This window comes from Crocodylus porosus, unplaced genomic scaffold (assembly GCF_001723895.1).
Source record: "Crocodylus porosus isolate Cpor-Errol unplaced genomic scaffold, CroPor_comp1, whole genome shotgun sequence".
Lineage (NCBI taxonomy): Eukaryota > Metazoa > Chordata > Crocodylia > Crocodylidae > Crocodylus > Crocodylus porosus.
Window position 1 is genome coordinate 93,778,169 of NW_017728918.1, and position 20,341 is coordinate 93,798,509.

The window sequence follows — 20,341 nt, forward strand, 5'->3', positions numbered from 1 at the left end:
TGCTTAAAAATTGTTCTCCAACTATTTAGTTGGTCTAATAAAAGATATCAAATTCACCCAAAGAACCTTGTCTAACTATTCAATAGCTATTGTTAACAGTAGCTAACATAGTGCCAATGCTTTCTTTATATCTTTTTTTTAAAATACAATTAAGCCTTGATTTTGTGGCTCTGCCGTAAGTACAGTGAGCTCATTTTGTGGAATGTCTGGTTTAAACATTTGCTACACAGTATTAGAAAGTCTGTTGAAATAGTAAAATAATATAAAATAATTGCTGTTTCTGCTTGGCACCACCCTTTGTTATAGCACACTAGACTACCAAAATGAGCTTTTCAACAGACCCAAAGGTCATCTCTTCTAGCTCTGTGCAAGATGCATGATGCACTATTCCTAAACTGTCCCAGCCATTACAAAAGCAGAAGATACATGATTAAATAGAACAGTCAATCCCAAAGAATCATTTTTCTAATAAAAGATACAATTCTGAAATCTGACTACATGGATATATAGGCCATTTCCAGGCAAACACGGCCATGCGGTATGTGATGTCACAAACACATCTTTGGTGCCACATACCACGCTTGTAGGTGTTCTCTGCACTCAAGGGCATGCTGCCCATGCATGCTCTGCTCCGCCTCTTTTCTTGTTTCAAACTGGGCTGAAATGAACAAAGCTGTTAGAACTTCATTCCCTTTGTTGTGAAGCAACATCTGCCAATAGGACATCTGGGAATGGCTTGTGGCTGCTGCAGCAGAACCAGGAAAAGTTGTGTGACCACAGCTTTTTCTCCCTTACTCCCATATAAATGGCCACATTCAACTTTTGAAAGTTTTTTTTTTTTTCAGAGCCATTCCCTGCAATCTGCCAAGCACTAGGGGTGTGTAGATGATTGATAAATTGGTGTAACAGTAACCGCCCCCTCCCCCCCGCTGCCGAAAACAGGAGGAAAATATTGATTGGTTTGGACCGAACAAAAGTTAACGCTTTTGTGTATTTGTCACTGGAGAAAATGAAATATTTCATTTCTTTTCATACCAAACTAAATATGCCATTTGACTGGATATAAAGTATTTTGTTGCCAGGAACTTGTAAGATTAAGAGCTGGATTACCATAATACAACCAGAAATAGCTATGTCCTTTTATTCAAAATTCCAGTGTACAGGGCACTTGCTCAGCAGGTAATAGACCTCTGTTCAGTTACCTCCTTTGTCTATCAGCTTTGAACTTATATCTTCCACCTCCCAGAAGAGCAGTCTATTCACCAGACACTGGGGGTGCCTATACACATGCACTGAGGATGCTCCAGTGCACTGTAATTAATTCATTGAGTCTGCTGCAGTGTAGTAATTACCATGCTCCAGCAGGCTCCAGTGTCACATGTATCAGCATCCCTGCGCTAAAAAATGGTGGTGGGGATGCTTTAACTATAGCTCATTCAATGAGCTTTAGTTAAAGCACCCCCGCTGCCATTTTTCAGCATGAGGACACTGATCAATGTGATGTTTGGATGCTTTAATTAGGGTGGCTCTCAGATCATTAACAAGCACCCCATGCCTCTTTGAGCATATGTACAAATGCCCTGGGGTACTGCAGGAAGGCTGGGTCTCATTTTGTCTTGTTGATACTGTTCCACTTTGCATGAAATAATTATATATTTGCTATCCATTGGCAAAGAGGATACGGCCCAACTGAATGTCCTAACCATGAGGTTAAAGAGTCATCAAATCAAGAAATGATGTGTGTAGACAAAATGGGGGCTCTAAATTGAAGCAGCAGGTTTTAAAAAACACCACTTCAATTTAGGACTGATTAAACCCCCATGTTGTGCACACACCCTGCTGACTTACCGGCCTCTCCAGCAGTGGGGAGGGGAGGGGAAGCTGCTGGTAGGCAGAGTGGTGCTGGGGCTGCAAGGGAGCCAGTGCTTCCCTCCGCAGCAGCGGCGGCCCCCCTCCCGGGTGGCACTTGCCCACAGGCACCTGACGTGGGCGATCCTGGGGGGCACTGCAGTTGTGGAGGGAAGCACCAGGCCCCCACACAGCTCAGGCAAGCAGGCAGGCTCTGGGGGCTGGAAAAAAAGATCAGGCTCACCACATTTCTTGGGAGGAGCCTGCTTTTGCAGGCTGCTGCCAGGGTCCCTACAGGGATTCCTGCAGAGCTGTGGAGCTACACGGAGCCCAGTTCTTTGCTCCATGGCCGTAAAGGAGTTTTAGTTTGCTGTGCCCCAAGTCATTTCAGGTGCATTACACCACCGAATTTCCTACAGCAGCTGGAATTAATGCGCAATAGGCTGCTGAGGCATGCAAAAACCAACACCATTAAAGCAGTGCAAAAACATTTAGCCCACTTTAAAATGTCATGCACACACGCCTCTCGTTTCATCTACACAAGGCCATATTTTCTTGGTCTCCCCATGATTGTTAAAGATCTCAAGGGACTTTTTACAAAAGGAAAAGTGTTAGCCACAGCCTACAACCATAATTTTAATTGGCCTTACCTATCTTAAACCCTTTTATCTTCATTTCCTGTCCAAAACTTCTCCCTGTCCTTCTTTGCCCTAATAGAATCCCAGTAAATTAAATTGGATGGCACAGGGTGTTAAATCAAACCAGATGCTATTTTACTTCATGCCAAAATAGCATTTAAAAAACCATACTGCTTGGATAAGAGCATCAGTGTTCCCTGTTTCCTAAAATTTAGGAATTCAGATTCACCTTTGTTAGGCTCAAGGCATGCTTTAGAAAATGCCAGCTCTTAGTTTTCACTTGATTTGATTACAGAGATATAATGAAGTAATTCTTCTGTTGCAAAGACCTCAGAAAGAGCACAACAGGTCAGGATGTTTTTGGCTAGGGACAGACATTACACATAAACCAGTTTAAGTGATCAGAAACTGGTTTAAACCTGTAACAGAACAGACATTCAATGCACATATATCAGTTTGAAAATGGCTGAAACTGGTTTGAGATAAATCTGGTTGAACATAGCATCAGATTTAACTGATTTGGCTAAAACTGGTTTATGTAATGTCTGTCCCAACCCCTTTCTGGTTTAAGTTAAACCAGACTCCCCCAGCATGCTCTCTGAACTGGGTGGGGCTCTCTGCTCTACAGCAGAGCTGGCCCCTCCCCTCTGATCCTTGGCTGGAGCTCAGCAGAGACTGCAGGAGTCTGCCTGGCTTCTTCCTACTCCCCCCATCTGCTCTGCCTTACACAGACACCTCTCAATATTAGCTAGTACAGGGGTTGTCAAATGGGGGTATGCGTACCCCTGGGAGAACTAGGGAAGGCCATAGGGTGTATGCGCAGGCAGGGATGGAGCACCGCCACCCAGCACACCATGATGCCACCTCCAAGGAGCAGGGCCAGGGTGAAACGAGGGCAGCAGCACCCCTCTGTGGGCTGTACAGGCGCCTCCCAGATGGTTAGATATGGGTGGAGTGGGGGGGAGTTTGCACACAAAGGTGGCTGCTGCCACCATCCACCACCCCACACTGCCGCCACTCTGCATCCAGTCGCATGCCATGCTCCTCCCACCCACTTCCCTCTGCTCCACAGCTGGCTGCTGGGGGTATACTTATTTAAAAAAGTTGAAAACCCTGAGCTAGCAGACCACATGTTGGCTATGGCTCTGCTGTGGCAGACAGGACAAAGGCAGAATCAACAGGTAGCTGGTAAATGTCCCTCCATTGTTTTTTTAATGGTCAGATAAACACTGAGTAGGGATGATAAAAACTCTGTTATCAATTCCCTGCTGGGCTGGTTAGAAGCGGGGAACCTCTCCATAATCGGAGCATTCTGCTGGGGCCTGACCACGCTCTCCTCAGTTCAGCACTGTGGAAGGGAGGGGAGGACTGCTTTAGTACCCTCTGGCTTCTAGCCTAAGCTACTATGAGCATGTGCCTGCCTGCATTTCTGGGATGTCTGTACAGGTACAAACTGACTCAGCCTATCCAGGTTAGACTAAGCTGCAAAGATTGAATCAATTCAAGCTCAGGCTTTCTGAATGTCTGTCCCTAGCTTTTGACACTATGCATTCCTATTTGAAATCCCTGGATCACATCATTTTCTGTAGAAATGGCACACAAGGAAGAGATACATATAACCTCACATCCAGCCACCCTTGACATCTCAACGTGAGTGACTAAGTAACCATTTACAGCTGGATCAGCAGAGGTGGTGGTGGGGAGTGGGGGGTTAACCTTTTAACACAAATCCAGGGAAGAGTTTTAAGTCATTTCTATGGAATCATAGCAAAATACTTCAACTGCTCTTTTACCCAAATCTGATCATGTACCATACCCTTAAAGGACAGTGAGAAAGATGAAACATTAAGATGAGGACTTTAACAAGAGCAATCCTGGCAAAAAATATTGCTCCTAAATTTGGTCAATAAATGAAATGCCTCTAATAATTCCCTCCTACTTCATGGATTCTAATATAGTTTGAATACTTATCTTGCATTATCATAGTTTTTCAAAGTTTAGTATAATGGTAATAATTCCTTCATGTATTAATTTTGTTGTTATTTCCGGGTGGTGGAGTGAAGGGGTGGAGTGAAGGGTTCTCCTTTCTTTGGAAATAATAAAATGAGAGTCTGATGCAGTGACAATAGGTTCTAAGAGGTGCCTGTTTACTTCTGAAATTTCCACACTAAGTCACCTTCCAAGCAAAAACTGCAAGCTGCTATATGCAGTCAAATATTTAGTTTATTGCTAAGATTAGATTAATCTTGCTTGCTGTTACTTTTTATTTTTGGCAACATTCAAGAATTTCTGTTTTCCAGTATACCTCTCAGGGATATTTTAAATATATAAATGCTTCTAACATTTCTTCTTTAACAGTTTAGTGTAAAAGGGTGGATTGCCAGCCCTGGAAACTACAGTCTGTTTCTCCATGGAATAGCTGTAATGCAGACCAGCAGTTACAATTTTTCCTACACATCACCACAAGTGCGTTCATCAAGTCTGACCTGTGGGAATCCACTCAGGATGAAACCATAGCTCAGTTTCCAGAACTATTGAGTAGTTGACCTTTGATCTATCTTCTGTGACTTACAGTAAAGTGTTCAGTTGTTGTGATTGGAATATTTGACCATTAATAACTGGTTTCATTTGTATAGATCACTAGTACATATCTGATGGAACAGAGTTTTAATATAATATGTCCTACACTGCTGAGTATCCACTGACTTCAGGAGTGTTAGAATTTCAGCCCTGTAGTAGGAGGTTGGTGGTGTTTGTGGCCAAAAAATAGGAAGAGTAATTATTATGATTTGTAAAACAAAAAGTCCTGACATTCAATATTTCTTAAATTACTAAGAGCTCTTGGAAATGATCTGAAAAGCCAAAGATTGACATTTGTAATAACATTCAATAAGTAGTTTAAAGTGAGCAAAAAGTATCACAGTTCCATATACTAGATGTATATAGAACCAAATTTGTGAAACTTTACAGATAAGAACTGAGGCAATTCCTTTAAGATGAGTGAGCACCTTGGCTGCAGTCCAGCAAGGCATTTGCACATATGCTTAACTTGACTTAAGCATGTGCTTACCATGTTTACTTGAATACAAGATGAGACTCTCCCTCCAATCAGCATGAGGAAAAAAGCCCCTAGTCTTACTCCTCATAAAAGGAAACTTCATTAAGTAAAATGTTTTATCAGATTTATGGGTACCCATAGTAGTTTTCCTATGTGCAAATTACCATAGGTATGTTTATTTCAAGATCAGTGTATTCACATTTGTCCCTCACTTCCATGTGCTCAGGGACAGCAGGGTCTGACAGTAAGGGAGGAGAAGTTGGGGAAGGCAGAGGGCAAGGGGGCCACTTAACTCCCTCTGACCCAATTTACTTTCCATGCTGTTGCAGTGGGAGGGGGACAAATTCAAGATAAACCCCCAATAATTAGTTTCTATACCTGGAAAGTTATAACAAATTTATAAATTCTCCATATATACAATCTAATTATTGGGAGGTCCTCTTATATTTGAATAAATATGGTAATCACTCTTCTGGATCAGAGATAACACACTCAATATCTTGAACTTACATTTTATTTATGAATTCTTACATCTGCATGACCCCTTTGCAGACACCTGGCCTAGTTTATTAGCAAGTTAGCTGTGGTGGTATTTAATGAAAAGATCCCAAACCACAAGTTTGTCACATAATTAATGGCTTTGTGGAGAGCATCCTCTTCTGATGCCTGCAAATGCCACCTGGCTTCTAATAATAGGATCAACAAAAGTCCCAATTACACCTTTGTTATTGATTATTTTTCCCTGCAGCTTCTGTATAAGTAGTAAAGGGTGACATTTTCCTTCATGCTGGTATGCTGCTGAAATGTTTCAGAGGTTATGATATAATTTCCAAGGTGAATATGCATTGCACCTCTTGACATACCAGGTCCATGGAATAGCAGTAAAACAAGGGATTAAAATAGCCATTCCCAACCCGGGTGATGTGAAGTTGCTTTTAATGTGCTATGGCACCCAGTCCCTGTGGTTACTGGCTCCTCCACCTGCTGAGTACCTTGTCTCCAGCCTCCCTCCCCTAGCTGCTCTTCTGAGGGTTCCTTCTTCTGCCCATGCTCCCCATATGCCCCTGCACTGACTGCCCCCATGCACTGAGCTGCATTCTCTGCCAAAGAGGAGTGGGGTCATGGAGCCTCTTTTTTCACCCTGGCTTATTCCCCAGCTGTTAGCATGCTCTGAGGGTCTTTGGGACCAGGTGGCTCTGTTCACCAGAGTGCAGTTCCCCAAAGGAGCAGCCACGGTGGTGGGGACTGTGCTTACCCCCTCAGGTACAGCCCAGGAGCGGGGAGGTACAGGCAGTGGTAAGAATGGGGCATGGCAGGTGCACTTCTACTGCCCTCATCTGGCTGCAGCTTCTGTGTCTCTATCAGCCAGTCACACCTTTCCAACTGTTATATGGGCAGTTTCTTCCTTCGGGTGTCTAGTAACCCACCCCCAAGCTGCCCCACATGCCAGCACCTGCTGGCACAAAACACTGTGCACCCTCCCCCCTATGCTCTCAGAGGTGCCCTGCCACCTCATTAATCCTTTTAAGGCTGCCACAGGGTGCAAGAAGGTAAGCACTGTAAGAAACAAACTAGCTTTTAAAATGGGGTGCCCCTAAATTCAGAAAAGTTATGAAGTGAAGGCCTTGAATCTAAAAAGGTTAAAAACCACTGGGTTAAAGAGTATGGAGATAACAAGGGGTATATCTTCAAGAGACATTTACTGTAGAGTTGTCTAATTAACTCCACAGTAAAGTCTCAGCGTCTGTACATGTGGCCTTATTAAGCTGCAGTAAACTAATACATGCCGACATAGCTTAGTACTTGTAAACACTAATTCTAGCTGGTGTTTTTTAGCATGCTGCAACACACATCTAGACACTGGCAAGGCTGGCTGGGGCATGAGGATGATTCAGTATGCAGACAGCCTGCCAGCTAGCCCTACGCTTGTAGCACCCTCATTCCCTCAAAGCAGTGGGGGGTGGGGGCCAAGCTGCAGCTGCAGCTGGGCAGAAGCATGGAGAGCAGCACCGTGCCTTGCCCAGGGGGGTGGCAGGAGCGCAGAGCTCAGCTGGGTAGGGTGTGGGTATGAGATAAGCTGAGAGGGTGTGGGGACCCCCACCCACTCCCTCCTGGCATGCAGCAGCTGAAGGCAGGGGGGGGCTCAGGGTGCTAGTGCCCAGCGCTGGCGCCTGGCAAGGCTGGCTCTGGCCTGCACTGTCCAAGGGGGGAGGAGCGCAGTCTGCCTGGACCATCTCTATTGCATGGGCTCTGTGCCATGCACCTGCAGCTCCTGGACTCACATCAAGGGAAGCCCTGCACTGGAGCCAGCTGCCTTCCCTGCCCTCTGCCACACAGGTCCCTGGATTCCACTAGGAGTGGAGGGAGCCCCACCCTCTGCTCCCCTGTGGAGTCCAACACAGGGCTTCCCTTGGTGTGAAACTGGGAGCTGGAGGCAGGCCAGGTGGAGCCCCCACGATAGAGGTGGCCAGGCAGGCTGAACTCCCCCGCCCCATGCACAGCACTGGCCAGAGCCACACCCCATCAGGTACCAGCCCCTGCACTGAGCATGAGCGCCCTGAAACCCTTCCCCCCCACACCTGCTGCTGCTGCCAGCAGCAGAGACTGCATGCCATGGGGAGGGGGAGTGCGGGGAGGTTCCCACACCCTCCCTCACACCTGACAAACCTCATATACCCACACCCTTCCCCCACAACCCTCACCAACATATACATACCCCAACATACTTTATGCCCCCACACATACAACCACACCCCCTCAAACATCCCCCACACACACGGCCCCACACTCCACCATACACACACACACACCACCATACATACACATCCCATCATACGCACAATATAAAAGAGTAAGATGTTATTTTTGAGTTATTATGCAATCACCTGTATATAGACTATGCAAATCCTGACAAAAATATTTTTTGTAATAAAATTAAAATATGTTATAGTAGGTGTTTGACTTTTAGTGAATGATTTACCCTTTTTTTCGGTTCTAAGATGGCGACCCTCCCTCCCTCCAAAAGGAGTATGGGGCTGGGGGGCAGCAAGGGGAGGAACTTCCAGTGGAAAAGGTTAGGGGCCAGGGGATGGGAACTTCTGGTCCCAATATGGTGTCTAGGGGACAGGGGAACTGTCAAGGGGCGGGATGACCCATGCGGACCTCAGCAGTTCACCAAAACTCATTAAGTGGCTCTCCGGCCAAAATAATTGCTTGCCCCTGTACTTACTGTGTGTGTGGATGCACCCAAGGAGCATTTTGCTAGGGTTTAAAGTATAAACTACTTATGCCCTCTAGCGTTATGTGAAAGGGGCATCATCACCCTTGATAGAGTATCTCTTTTCTCCTATTTTTTAGGCTTAACTAATTTTAGAGTGGTGCTGACTTCTTAAAATTATGTCTATATAACTATCCCCTACCCCCAAAAAGTTAGACATAAAAGCACTTCTTAGTGAGCACTTCTTAGAGAGTCCTGCTCTCCACACAAATCATGATGAATGTTTTTCACTTGCTCTGGTTGTACATGCCTCCTGCATTGTTGGGAATACACTTCTCTCTTGAAGCATTTCTTTGGCTGTTGGATGTTTCATTGGAGTTGGGAGGCTGCAGCTGCAGTTTACAAAATTGAACACCTGGCTGACATATGTTTGACATTTCAATTTTGCTTTGTATGATTCACACATTTTTGAGGTTTCATGGGCATCTCAACAGGTGTGAAATCCCCTATGCTGTTTTTCCATTGTATTGCAAATGTAGACATAGTGTGTTAGGTTCCCAGTGGGTGTAAATTAGCTGTTATTAATTCCGTTATTGATGGTATCCTGATATACACCAACTAAACAGCCTGCTTTAAATAGAAATTCAATTCTAAGCATAAACATTGGCTCAAATGGAATATTAAGTAAATCTCTGAGTGTTCACATTTGAACTTCTTTAAATCCTTATCTTTGATTTGATACATTATGTTGGAGACAAGCCATTGATCCATTATTTTGTTCGGCAGGTTACTCTTTTGTATGCTTAATGATTTAGTTTAAGCAAGGAAAAGTACTATTCTGGTTCTAAATTTTGTGTCACATAGGTACCTACATGTGGTAGTGTTGCCTAATTTGTGTCAAAAGCCAGTAAGTTAAATGCACTGATAATTGAGCAAATCTGACCTTTCCTGTATAGGTTAAATCCCTTATTTGTTTAAAAATGTCTTCTAGTAATCTACCTCCATGCATATTTTAATATTTGAATTACATTTTACATCGAATCAAAAAAATAAAATTACCGAAGTAGAACTTACGTACAATGAAAGCTAGAATTTACTATTCCTTTTTGATGAAAGATCCCCAGATTGTTTAAAAGAACTCTGTTAGCCCTATTGTAATTCTTTTGTGATAATCCTGCCATGTAAAGTAAAATTGTTCTTTGATTTAACTCTAAAATTATTCCATTGTACTTTACTGTGGTATACAGTTTGTACCCTGCCATATTCTAGAATGAGACACTTATTAAAGTGGCATCCATCTGCCTGAGTATTGAATGTGTAGCGGTTTAGTGAGAACCACAAGAAACATGTTTTAAAAAGGAAGGCTCACAAAATTTTTGTCCAAGAGTACATTTGTTGGTTGAGGGTTCACAACGTAGGTGACAACAGTTGCATTCTGCGTAGTTGTGCCCAGTGGTAAGTCAGGGAAGAACATATTTGTTTAACCATACCTTTAACTACAAATAAATTGCTCTATCAATTAATTAGAGTCTAGTAGTAAATTTTATGAACAGTGAGGGTAAAATAGCAAAAATGGCATGAGATATAGAGATAAGTTATGTTTTACAAATAATGGATTAACCAGAGTTTCCAAGTTTTGTGCCTCTAAGGAGACAGTATAAAAACACCCTGGGTGTGTACAGACTTGTTCAGCAAATTTAGTTAACTTCTCAGTTAATTTATCTGGAAACGTTTGCTGTTGTCAAATGGAAATAATGAGCTTCTAGGGAACATTTGGCTTTAAGGGCTGCAGCGCTTCCACACTGAATGCCTGAACTCCCCCCAAAAGAATTTGCGTTGAATCTGGCATTAAGTCCTCACTGGTATGTTTAGAGTTTGATTTGGGAGAAAATAACAGAGAAGTGTTGAGTGAGAGACATTATAGAGAACAGAATGTGAATACACAGATCTAGAAAAGGCTGATAGTACAATTGATCAGCTTTTCTTCAATGCCCTAAAGATTAGCAGCTCCATCAAATGTATATTGATCTATCTTTATTGGTTTTGTTCCTTGACAACAGCCCTGTCCCCAAACAATAGTAAGAACAAAAATATATATGAAATATGGTTGAGAAAAATTTGAAAAGAAAAAATCCAGTCCAAAAGAAGGAAGTCTTCAAATATTTGTTTACTTCAGAATTTGTTTGAGAAAAGCCTTATTTATTAAAAAATAATATACTTGGAAATGAACTCATAGGGTAGGACTGTAATATCACTAAGCAGAAGATAGAACTAAAGCCTAAAGGAAGTGGCTGTGTTACATTAGCTAGTGAATGCTCAGTGAAGGGGAGAGAGGTGACCCAGTGACCACTTGAGCAGTTTAAAGTTACCAAACCAAACAATCTGTATGCCCTTAGGCAAATGTCAGGCCATCCTCTGTTTTGACTAAATTCTTCAGTCATTTACACAGTGAAATGTATTGACATTAAAAAAAAGTCCTTTTACCCACTTAGAAATTGCAGTTCGATATGGCTTGTTTTGATACGCAGTTTGATATGGCTTGCAGTTTGATATAAAACCTCATTGTGTGTCTTTGAGTCAACAGAGTCAGCAACACAACATTTCTAAATTGTTCATTGGCACATTTTGAATATATATACATACTAAACAGCGTAGATTCTTTTTAATCATGTTCCATCAAGCTTTTAGTATCTCTTTTTACTCTACTATTAATAAAAACCTAGGGTGAATTCATGGCTCTATTGAATGGTAAATTTTTCAGTGACTACAGCAAGACCTGCATTTCATCCTTGCTGTTTTATTTTTTATAAATAAAAACTGTGCTGCAAAGTGAATTAACAGAGTTAAAGGAAAAAGAAAACTATGCAGGCAGTGGGTTATCATTTATCATACCAAATATCAATACCTTACATGTATTCCTTAAAACTCTCTTCACTGGAAAACTAGTATCTGAAATGCACGTGCTTACTGATGCATCTAAAATGCACACAATAATAAAAATGGTCTATGAATTTTTCCTAGTTTCAGTTTATAACTTTGTTAGATTTAGCACCGTAATTTCCCTTGGCAAAGTAGACATTGTCTATGGATGTCTAAATAGGAGCATTTTCAACTATTTTAAAGCTGTTGATTTGCTTTCGTATCATTTGATCAAATTCTTCTATCCTAACTCCCATTCATGGCTAATTGATGGCATATGTGAAATACAGAGCTCACGTTGCCGCTACCTATTTATGCTTCTTCTGAAGATATATTCTGTACTGCAATACAAAATATACAGAACTTTCATGTAATGTAATTATTCAAGCACTTTTTAAAAGCTTAAAATATTGTAAATATCAAGGTAAATAAGGCAGATAAATACCTTTATTTGAGACAAGTGGTATGTTTTTAAGGGTGACTGATGTCCATTTTTAGAAGCAACTGAAATGGTTACCAAAGTTTGTTTTATGTATTAAATTCCTTGTACTAGGCACCTGATGGAAACATTGAGCCACATGTGACATAAAGCATGGTAAAACATCAGTGAAACTCAACTGACCTCTTTCTTCTTTGACAGGTTAGTGAAGGATGCACCATGGGATGAAGTCCCTCTTGCTCATTCTTTAGTTGGTTTTGCCACTGCTTATGACTTCTTGTACAATTACCTGAGCAAGAATCAACAGGAGAGATTTCTTGAGGTCATTGCCAATGCCTCAGGATATATGTATGAAACATCATACAGGCGTGGATGGGGTTTCCAATACCTACATAACCATCAGCCTACCAACTGTGTGGCACTGCTGGCAGGAAGCCTGGTTCTGATGAATCAAGGTATGTGCTAAACAATAGGATCATATTTGTAAAGTGTACCAGTTCAGTCAGCTAGAAGTTATGAATAAAGTTTCAGAATTTGATACATGAATTTGTTCTATATTTTATATGTTAGCACTCAACATCTAAGGCAGCCAGGTGTCAAGGTGCACGCACCAGCAAAAGCCCAGCTACCTAAACTTAAACTTTTGTTACTGCTTACAAGGCATAGAGTTTATTGAACAAAATAATTTTGATGAAGATTTCACAATGAAAGATTGTAAATTTGCTATATTGTGCTTGCTCTGGAAATGCCTGACCTCTGGTATGATAATTAAACACTGTGCTGGCAAGTTAAAGAGATGCAGATTCAAATCCCTCCCTGAACAAGGGGGCCTTGGATCTTGGTCTTTTGTTTCCGGGGTGAAGAACCTAATCACTGAGCCTAAAACAGGGCCAGATCACATGACACTGAGTGCAGGGAACTGCAACTGGGGCAGCAGGACCAATTCAGTATGCACGGGGTTGCGGCTAGGGCACTGGGTCCCAATCTGCATGCATGGTGCTGGGACCAGGGCTGGGGTTAGGTCTAGGGTAGTGACAACCAGTCCGGTGCAGGGCCATGGAATGGAATCTGGCATTCAGGGAGTTAATCTTTCAACCTGTTTTCATTTGTGGACCCCTAAAAAATTCCAAATGGAAGTGCAGACCCTTTGAATTTTAAGTGTCAGTATTCACATACTTTGGTTGATCATACCCATCTTTTGTAGACCCCTTAGACATAGTTGGCAGAACCCCAGGGTTTTCCAGACCACTGTTTGAAAATCACTACCTTAAGTGATTTATGATCTTAATGGCAGAGTTGAGAATTGACCCTGATTCCAGCTGAATTGCAATCTGTGGAGTTACAATAATAACTTAACCTTTTTCAGAAATATTTGGATAGGTTCTAAACTGGTATGTAATGTGGCATAATGGAAAGCTCCTAATTAATTCCTTTCTCCATTCAGCTAGAGATGGTATGAGGACTCCTATCTGTACTTCATCATACATTAATATGTAACAGATTAAAGATTGATGATGTGGCATTTTTGGTAGACTAAATGAAAAAACCATCTACTACCATATACTTCAAGGCAATAAATACACTGTACTGAATTATGTCACAGATAGTTCACTTTGGTGTAATATGCACAATGATAAGTAAGGATAAAAGTTGAAAATGCTAAAGACACGCTAACTACCAAATATTTTTATTGTGGCCATTAAGTCATAGTTCATAATAAGAGTGGAAACATTTTATGTCTTAGACTGCCACAGGGAAGTTCGCTCAGCAGAAGTTGCCAGTATACCTCTTCTGGGTATCAGCGTGCTAGCTGATTTCATCAGCTGAGCTAAGCTGGGGGATGCTCTATTGAATGAATGTCTAGAGCCTTCTTCCACAAGAAAATATATTACTGCCACTCGTAATCTTCCCATATTTGTGCCTGGATACACATTTTGGCTGAAGTGATAAGATGACTGGTCATCTTTCCTTTATAAGAAAACTGTACATATTGGAGATTATTTCAAGAGTTAGTTAATTTAGATCAAGATATAATGGGTGCATTTACACGTGACATTAATGCGATGCAATAAATTCTAGGCCAATTCGAGCCAGAGTCAGCTGCTCCCAGGAGTGGTGTCTGCGTGTGTGCCTGGGACAGCAGCAATTTGACCTGGGATGGAGCAGCCCTAAGCTGGCAGGGGGGGTCAGCCCCAGGCTCTGGTCGTGGCATCAGGTGGCAAAGGGGCTGGCTGGGGCACAAGTGTGTAGAGCCGTGTAGCTAGCTAGCCATGTGGCTACATGGTAGGCACGTCCCACACTTCAGCACCCTTGTATGCCAGTCAGCCCATGTTACTTGTCTACACATGCATTTCAGTGCAGTTACTTACTCCACCAGAAGGTAGTGTATCTATATGTGCACTTTAAGATAATGTATCTACACTGGGTGCATCTACACATGCACTTTATTTTGGAGTTGACTAATTAGCTCTGCAGTAAATCGTCATTGTCTATATGCATGTTGGTATTAGGGTGCAGTAAATTAATTAGCTCTGCCATAGGATAGTACTGTCTGGGACAGTACTATCCTATGGTGGAGTAATTATATGCACTGAAATGCCCATGTAGACAGTGATGGGCTGACTGGGGCATGAGGTTGCTAAATTGCAAGGGCTGCCTTGTGCTCAAGCCAGCCTCTGCACTCCCTGATGCTGCCACCCAGAACCCAGAATTGATCCCCAGGTCCCCTGTCAGCCTGCAACTGCTCCTCCCTGGCTCAGACTGCTCCATTTCTTGGTGTATGTGCAAGCACTGTGGCTGGGAGCAGCTCACTTAGACAGAAACTGTGCCAGAGTTTATCACATTGCCTTAATGACACATGTAGTATGCATGAAGTTAATCCAGTTAAATTAATTTGGAATAAGGCACTCTTATGTTGGAATAAACATGCCCCACCTGGTCAATTATTAGGATAGGTATTTCAGAATAACTCTCCGTGTTGGCAAGCCTCTATACCATCCAGTATTCTGAAAGCTTTTGTAGTGTGGAGAATTGTTGGCTACATAATAACATTTACTCATACTTTAAAATGTTTAACTTTAAAGTTTTTCTTTGTTATTCATATCAATAAGGCATCCATCAATGTATTTTTATATTACTGAAGCCCTCTAGTGGAAACACTAAATTTGTTTTTACTGTTAGTGCTTTAATTTTAAAGGCAATAAAATTGTTCTGTTATGGAAAGAGATGTTTTTCACTGTGAATATTGAGAATGCGGTTGAGCAGAATAGGGAGTATTCTCTTCAAGTACAATGAATACTTGTTCAGTTGTCTTCCCAAGATTAAATTTGAGTGATTATGTTCATGTGTGGTAATACTTCATGTGTGCTCAGTTTTATTTTCACGCTATAATTGCAAGGACACAGCAGATATAGGCCACATATTGTGTGTAAGGACACCACACTTGGAGTTCCCATATTTTAAAAAAACCTATTTCAGGCTTATAGCATGCTATAAAGTTTTGACAGCACTATGGGCATCTTTCTTTTCCAGGCTATTTGCAGGAAGCGTACTTATGGACTAAGCAGGTGCTTGCAATCATGGAGAAGTCTATAGTCCTGCTGCAAGAAGTTACAGATGGATCTCTCTACGAAGGAGTGGCTTACGGCAGCTACACCACCAGATCTCTCTTTCAGTACATATTTCTTGTCCAAAGACACTTTGGCATCAACCACTTCAACCATCCCTGGCTAAAACAGCACTTTGCATTTATGTATAGAACTGTCCTCCCAGGTAAGTAGTTTGGATCGATGAAGAGACATCTCCTAATTTCTAAAGCAATGACAATTTCTTTATTATAAAATGTTACTTTAAGTAGATGTGTATGTGATTCAAACAATGAAGGATTTTGCATTTTTTTTACTTTGCTACATCATACTTTAAAATTACACTATTGTTGTTGACCTTTACAGTTTGTCAAAAGATTGGGCAAAGATTTGAGGAAAAACAATGACATTATAGAATTGTTTTTTTACATTTCAGGATTTAAAAGGCTTCAATTTTCTGTTGTTGTGAAAGTGTTCTTATATATTCTTTCTTATATATTTTTAAATTTCATAATTATTATCAGAATATTTAATATTCTTTTCACTTACTGAAACTCATCATATTGGAAAGAAAGTTTTCAGAAAGGAAAAAAAGTGATAATATTTGCATAAAAATTGATAATATTTTCACAAAAACTGGGAAATATCAAGAACAGTCAACAATTTTTTTTTTTTGCAAAGAGAGTTCAGCAAGCAAAGCATTTTTAATTAAACTGTGTTGCTTACTTGTACCATAACAGGTACAGTGATGCCCAAAGGACCAGGTTTTTAGCCAAATGGCTCCACAATTCAAAAAGGATGTGGAGAAGCTTGAGAGAGTCCAGAGGAGAGCCACGTGCATGATCAGAGGTCAGGAAAACAGACCTTACGACGACAGGCTGAGAGCCATGGGGCTCTTTAGCCTGGAAAAGTGCAGGCTCGGGAGTGATCTGATGGCCACCTATAAGTTTATCAGGGGTGACCACCTGTACCTGGGGGAACATTTGTTCACCAGAGTGCCCCAAGGGATGACGAGGTCGAATGGTCACAAACTCCTGCAAGACCGTTTCAGGCTGGACATAAGGAAGAATTTCTTTACTGTCTGAGTCCCCAAGGTCTGGAACAGCCTGCCATCGGAGGTGGTTCAAGCACCTACACTGAACACCTTCAAGAGCAAATTGGATGCTTATTTTGCTGGGATCCTATGACCCCAGCTGACTTCTTGCCCTTTGGGCTGGGGGCTGGACTTGATGGTCTTCCAAGGTCCCTTCCAGCCTTGAAGTCTATGAAATCTATGAAATCAAAATGAGTGTCAAACATTAGATAGAAAAATATGCATTTTTTGTATTTTGGGATGGGTTTTAGGATGTTCTGTGTTTCAGGATGGGTTGCCATAATATAAACTGCTACCTGAGGTTTTAAGTAGAAGGAAAACTACCCCTAGTGGCCCTATTTTCTGAAGAAGGCAAAATATGTTCCTTAGACATGCAAAACACATTTATCTGTGGAAAAACATTGAAATGGAAAATTATAGCAACAAGTGAATGAAACAATAACTTTCATCTGTGGATCTGGAAAAAAAAAATCACATGTCATTTGACTCCTGTGCTGTATCAAATTCCCTTTTCTGTTCCAAGAGCAGATTATCCAGTATAACTACTATGACCATTGAATGTTGTTGCATATTCAGTTTCTTGTTGCCAGAAAAAAGCCAACAACATAATGGATTTTATTAATAGGAGTGTCACTTGCAAATCAAGGGAAGTGATCCTTCTGTTCTGTTCTGCTCCAGAAAGGCCTCACCCAGAGTTCAGTGTCCCAATTTTGGACCCCACACTTCAAGAAATGTGTAGATGTATAAGAATTAGTCTGGCAGAGAGTGAAAAAAAAAATTAGATTCCTGGGAAGGAACTTATGAAAAAAGGCTGAAAGAGAATTCTGAAGAAGAATCTGACGTACTAGAAGAGTGATTACAAAGAGGATAGACTACTCTCTGTTCGTGCCCATTCATTAATGTGCAGTAGTTAATGTGCATTTAGTTTAATACATCCTTAAATGCAGTACTAAACTAAATGTGCAGTAATCACAGTTACTGTGCAGGAGTGCCAACACACTGTTTTTCTGTGACTGTTACTACACAGTAGCGTAATGACAGTAGCTTTTTAGCACAGTTTTTGACCAGCACACTCCTGCACTGTGTTATTAGGCTACCATGCAGTAGGCGTCTCATAGAGACATGCCCTCTGTGACCATCAGGGAAAGGCCTAGGAGCAATGGCTTTAAACTGCAGCAGAGGAAATTTAGGTTGACAATCAGGAAGAGTTATCTCATGATAAGGGTGGCTAAGCATTTGAACAGGCTACTTAAGAGAAGTTGTGGCATTTCCATTCCTGGAAATTTCCAAGAGCAGATTAGATATACACTTGACTAGGATAGTTTAGTCAGAGATGCCTTGAGCATAGGGCTGGACTAGATGACCTCCTAAAGTCTCTTTCAGGTCTACTTTCCAATGATTGTATGATTTCATAGATAGAATAATATTGGGAGGCTGCATAGAAAGAGTTTAAAGAGATTTGAATGATCCTGTTTGGAACAGTGTGGAATGTAGTAACAAGACATTCCAAGCATGACATGCAGGCTCGAAAAAAAGCAAGAAGGTGAGAAGGATACAAAGACAGTGGTAAGGTGGGTGCTTTAAGGAGAGCAAAAGAAGATTACACTTAAGCTCAGCATTCAAGAGGCCAAGTGCAAAGCCATAAGAAACACAGTATTGCACTAAGTGGGAAGCCTGAATTTAATATGGGAAACTAATAGAAGCTAACAGAGAGATTCAAAAAGAAAATGACTGTTTTGTGTTTGCAGGTGTTTTAGCTGGACAGAGAGGGAAGAAGATGGGAACCTACTAACAGGGGAGGCCATTACAGTAATGAGGACAGGAGGGGATTATCTTTTTACCCATGTGGCTAGAAAGGAAGGATCACATTTTTAGAAGTTGTCAAAGAAGAGTCATGACACAGAAACAACAGAAATGTTAAGCAACTGAAAGATAATAAGTTGAAACATTCCTGAAATCACGTTTTGCCAAGCAGCTGGTGGTAAATGCAGAGAATTAAACTTAAAAGGGAATGTAAATCCTAACTGAGAGGCTGGTTCCTAATGAAGTAGGCAAATGTTTTTATTCATGTTTGATTTTTTTTCAAAATTATATGTATTTTCTTGAATGGGCAAAATTAGGCTGGAAGAAGCACTGTTGAAAACTTTCTAGGACTTCCTTTTCTGATCAGGCTGAACATGCCTTAACAGTTTTTTCTCACTGCATTTCAGTACCTCTCACTACAGTTCACTTCTCTGAAGTCCGAGTTGGAATTAGAAGCTGCAAACATGAAAAATAATTGTGAAAAATCATAGCCAATTTTTACCAAACATCAGAAAAGATTTTGTCTCAGGCTTGCAAGTTTTGGATGAGGATTTCTTGGTTATTACTGTGCCCAAATCTGTTTATACCTCACTAGAATCCAAAGGAGACTACATGAAAAATTTTTTAAATGTTACGTAGATGGAATTCATGAGCCAGATATAAGCAGGTATAAATGGGAATAATTCTATTAAGTCAGTGGAGTTATACCAGTCTATACCAGCTAAAACTATTCAGAAGGCAAAAATAACATTTTTGACACTCCAGTGCCAAAATATTAGAATAATGAGTTACACTGAGTCCATGTGGTATCTCACTTATCTGCTTTAGAAAAATACTGAAACAACAAAGAACACTTGCTATCTTCATTACACCAAGACAGAACTGGTTTTGTGAGGAGCCTCTGTGATTTACTGTTGCTTTAAATGTTTTAGATTGATTTAAGAAAAATTTAAAGCTGCAAACTGAATTCTGTTGTTGCAAGATTTAAGTAAGAGAAGGAAGGAGGATGGAACTTTTTCTCTTTATGCATTTATCAGGGGTATATAGTTTGAGAAGAAAAGGTGAGTATTAAAGTTTATTATAGCAGTGAGAAAAGGCTGCCATGTATCCTGATTATGGGACATTTAAGTGTGTGTGTCTATAAATACTTTACGAGGGCAAGCCTGTTGTATTTGGCTTCGTCATCCTCACTCTACAAAACATGTCTTTGTACATTTATTTGCGTGTTCTTATATTCTTTTCAACTTTTTTCCAAGGATTTCAGAGAACTGTAGCCATTGCAGACTCCAACTATAACTGGTTCTATGGACCAGAAAGCCAGTTGGTATTTCTTGACAAATTCGTCATGCGGAATGGCAGCGGGAATTGGTTGGCTGATCAAATTAGAAAGAATCGGGTGGTGGAAGGCCCAGGGACTCCATCCAAAGGACAGCGGTGGTGCACTCTTCACACTGAATTTCTCTGGTATGAAACAGAATGAATGAGTTAAAAAGAAACATGACAGCTGCTTGGCATTAGTGATTACATGTTTCCTTCAGATTTGTAATGGACTGCAGAAATGGAGATTATACTAGTCCTGTGCAACCCAAATTGTCTCCAGACAGAATACAGGTCAGGACGGAGGAGAAATTCTGTATGTCATTGTTTGACCAGTCTCATTTCCTTCTATGACCAGGTGACCTATCACCTGGACAAGGGAGAAGAGATTGATGTCATATATCTTGACTTCAAAAAAGCTTTTG

At 41.2% G+C, this 20,341-nt stretch overlaps 1 protein-coding gene across 1 annotated transcript in view; it reads left to right on the top strand.

Moving 5' to 3' along the window:
* The window catches only part of LOC109312144 (dermatan-sulfate epimerase-like), a 330,716-nt gene that overhangs the window by 302,327 nt on the left and 8,048 nt on the right, over window positions 1–20,341 (top strand). The window contains exons 14-16 of the mRNA XM_019538188.1: window positions 12,321–12,574; window positions 15,651–15,890; window positions 19,856–20,063. Of these exons, the coding sequence (XP_019393733.1) occupies window positions 12,321–12,574; window positions 15,651–15,890; window positions 19,856–20,063 (702 nt within the window). The remainder of the gene's footprint in view (window positions 1–12,320; window positions 12,575–15,650; window positions 15,891–19,855; window positions 20,064–20,341) is intronic.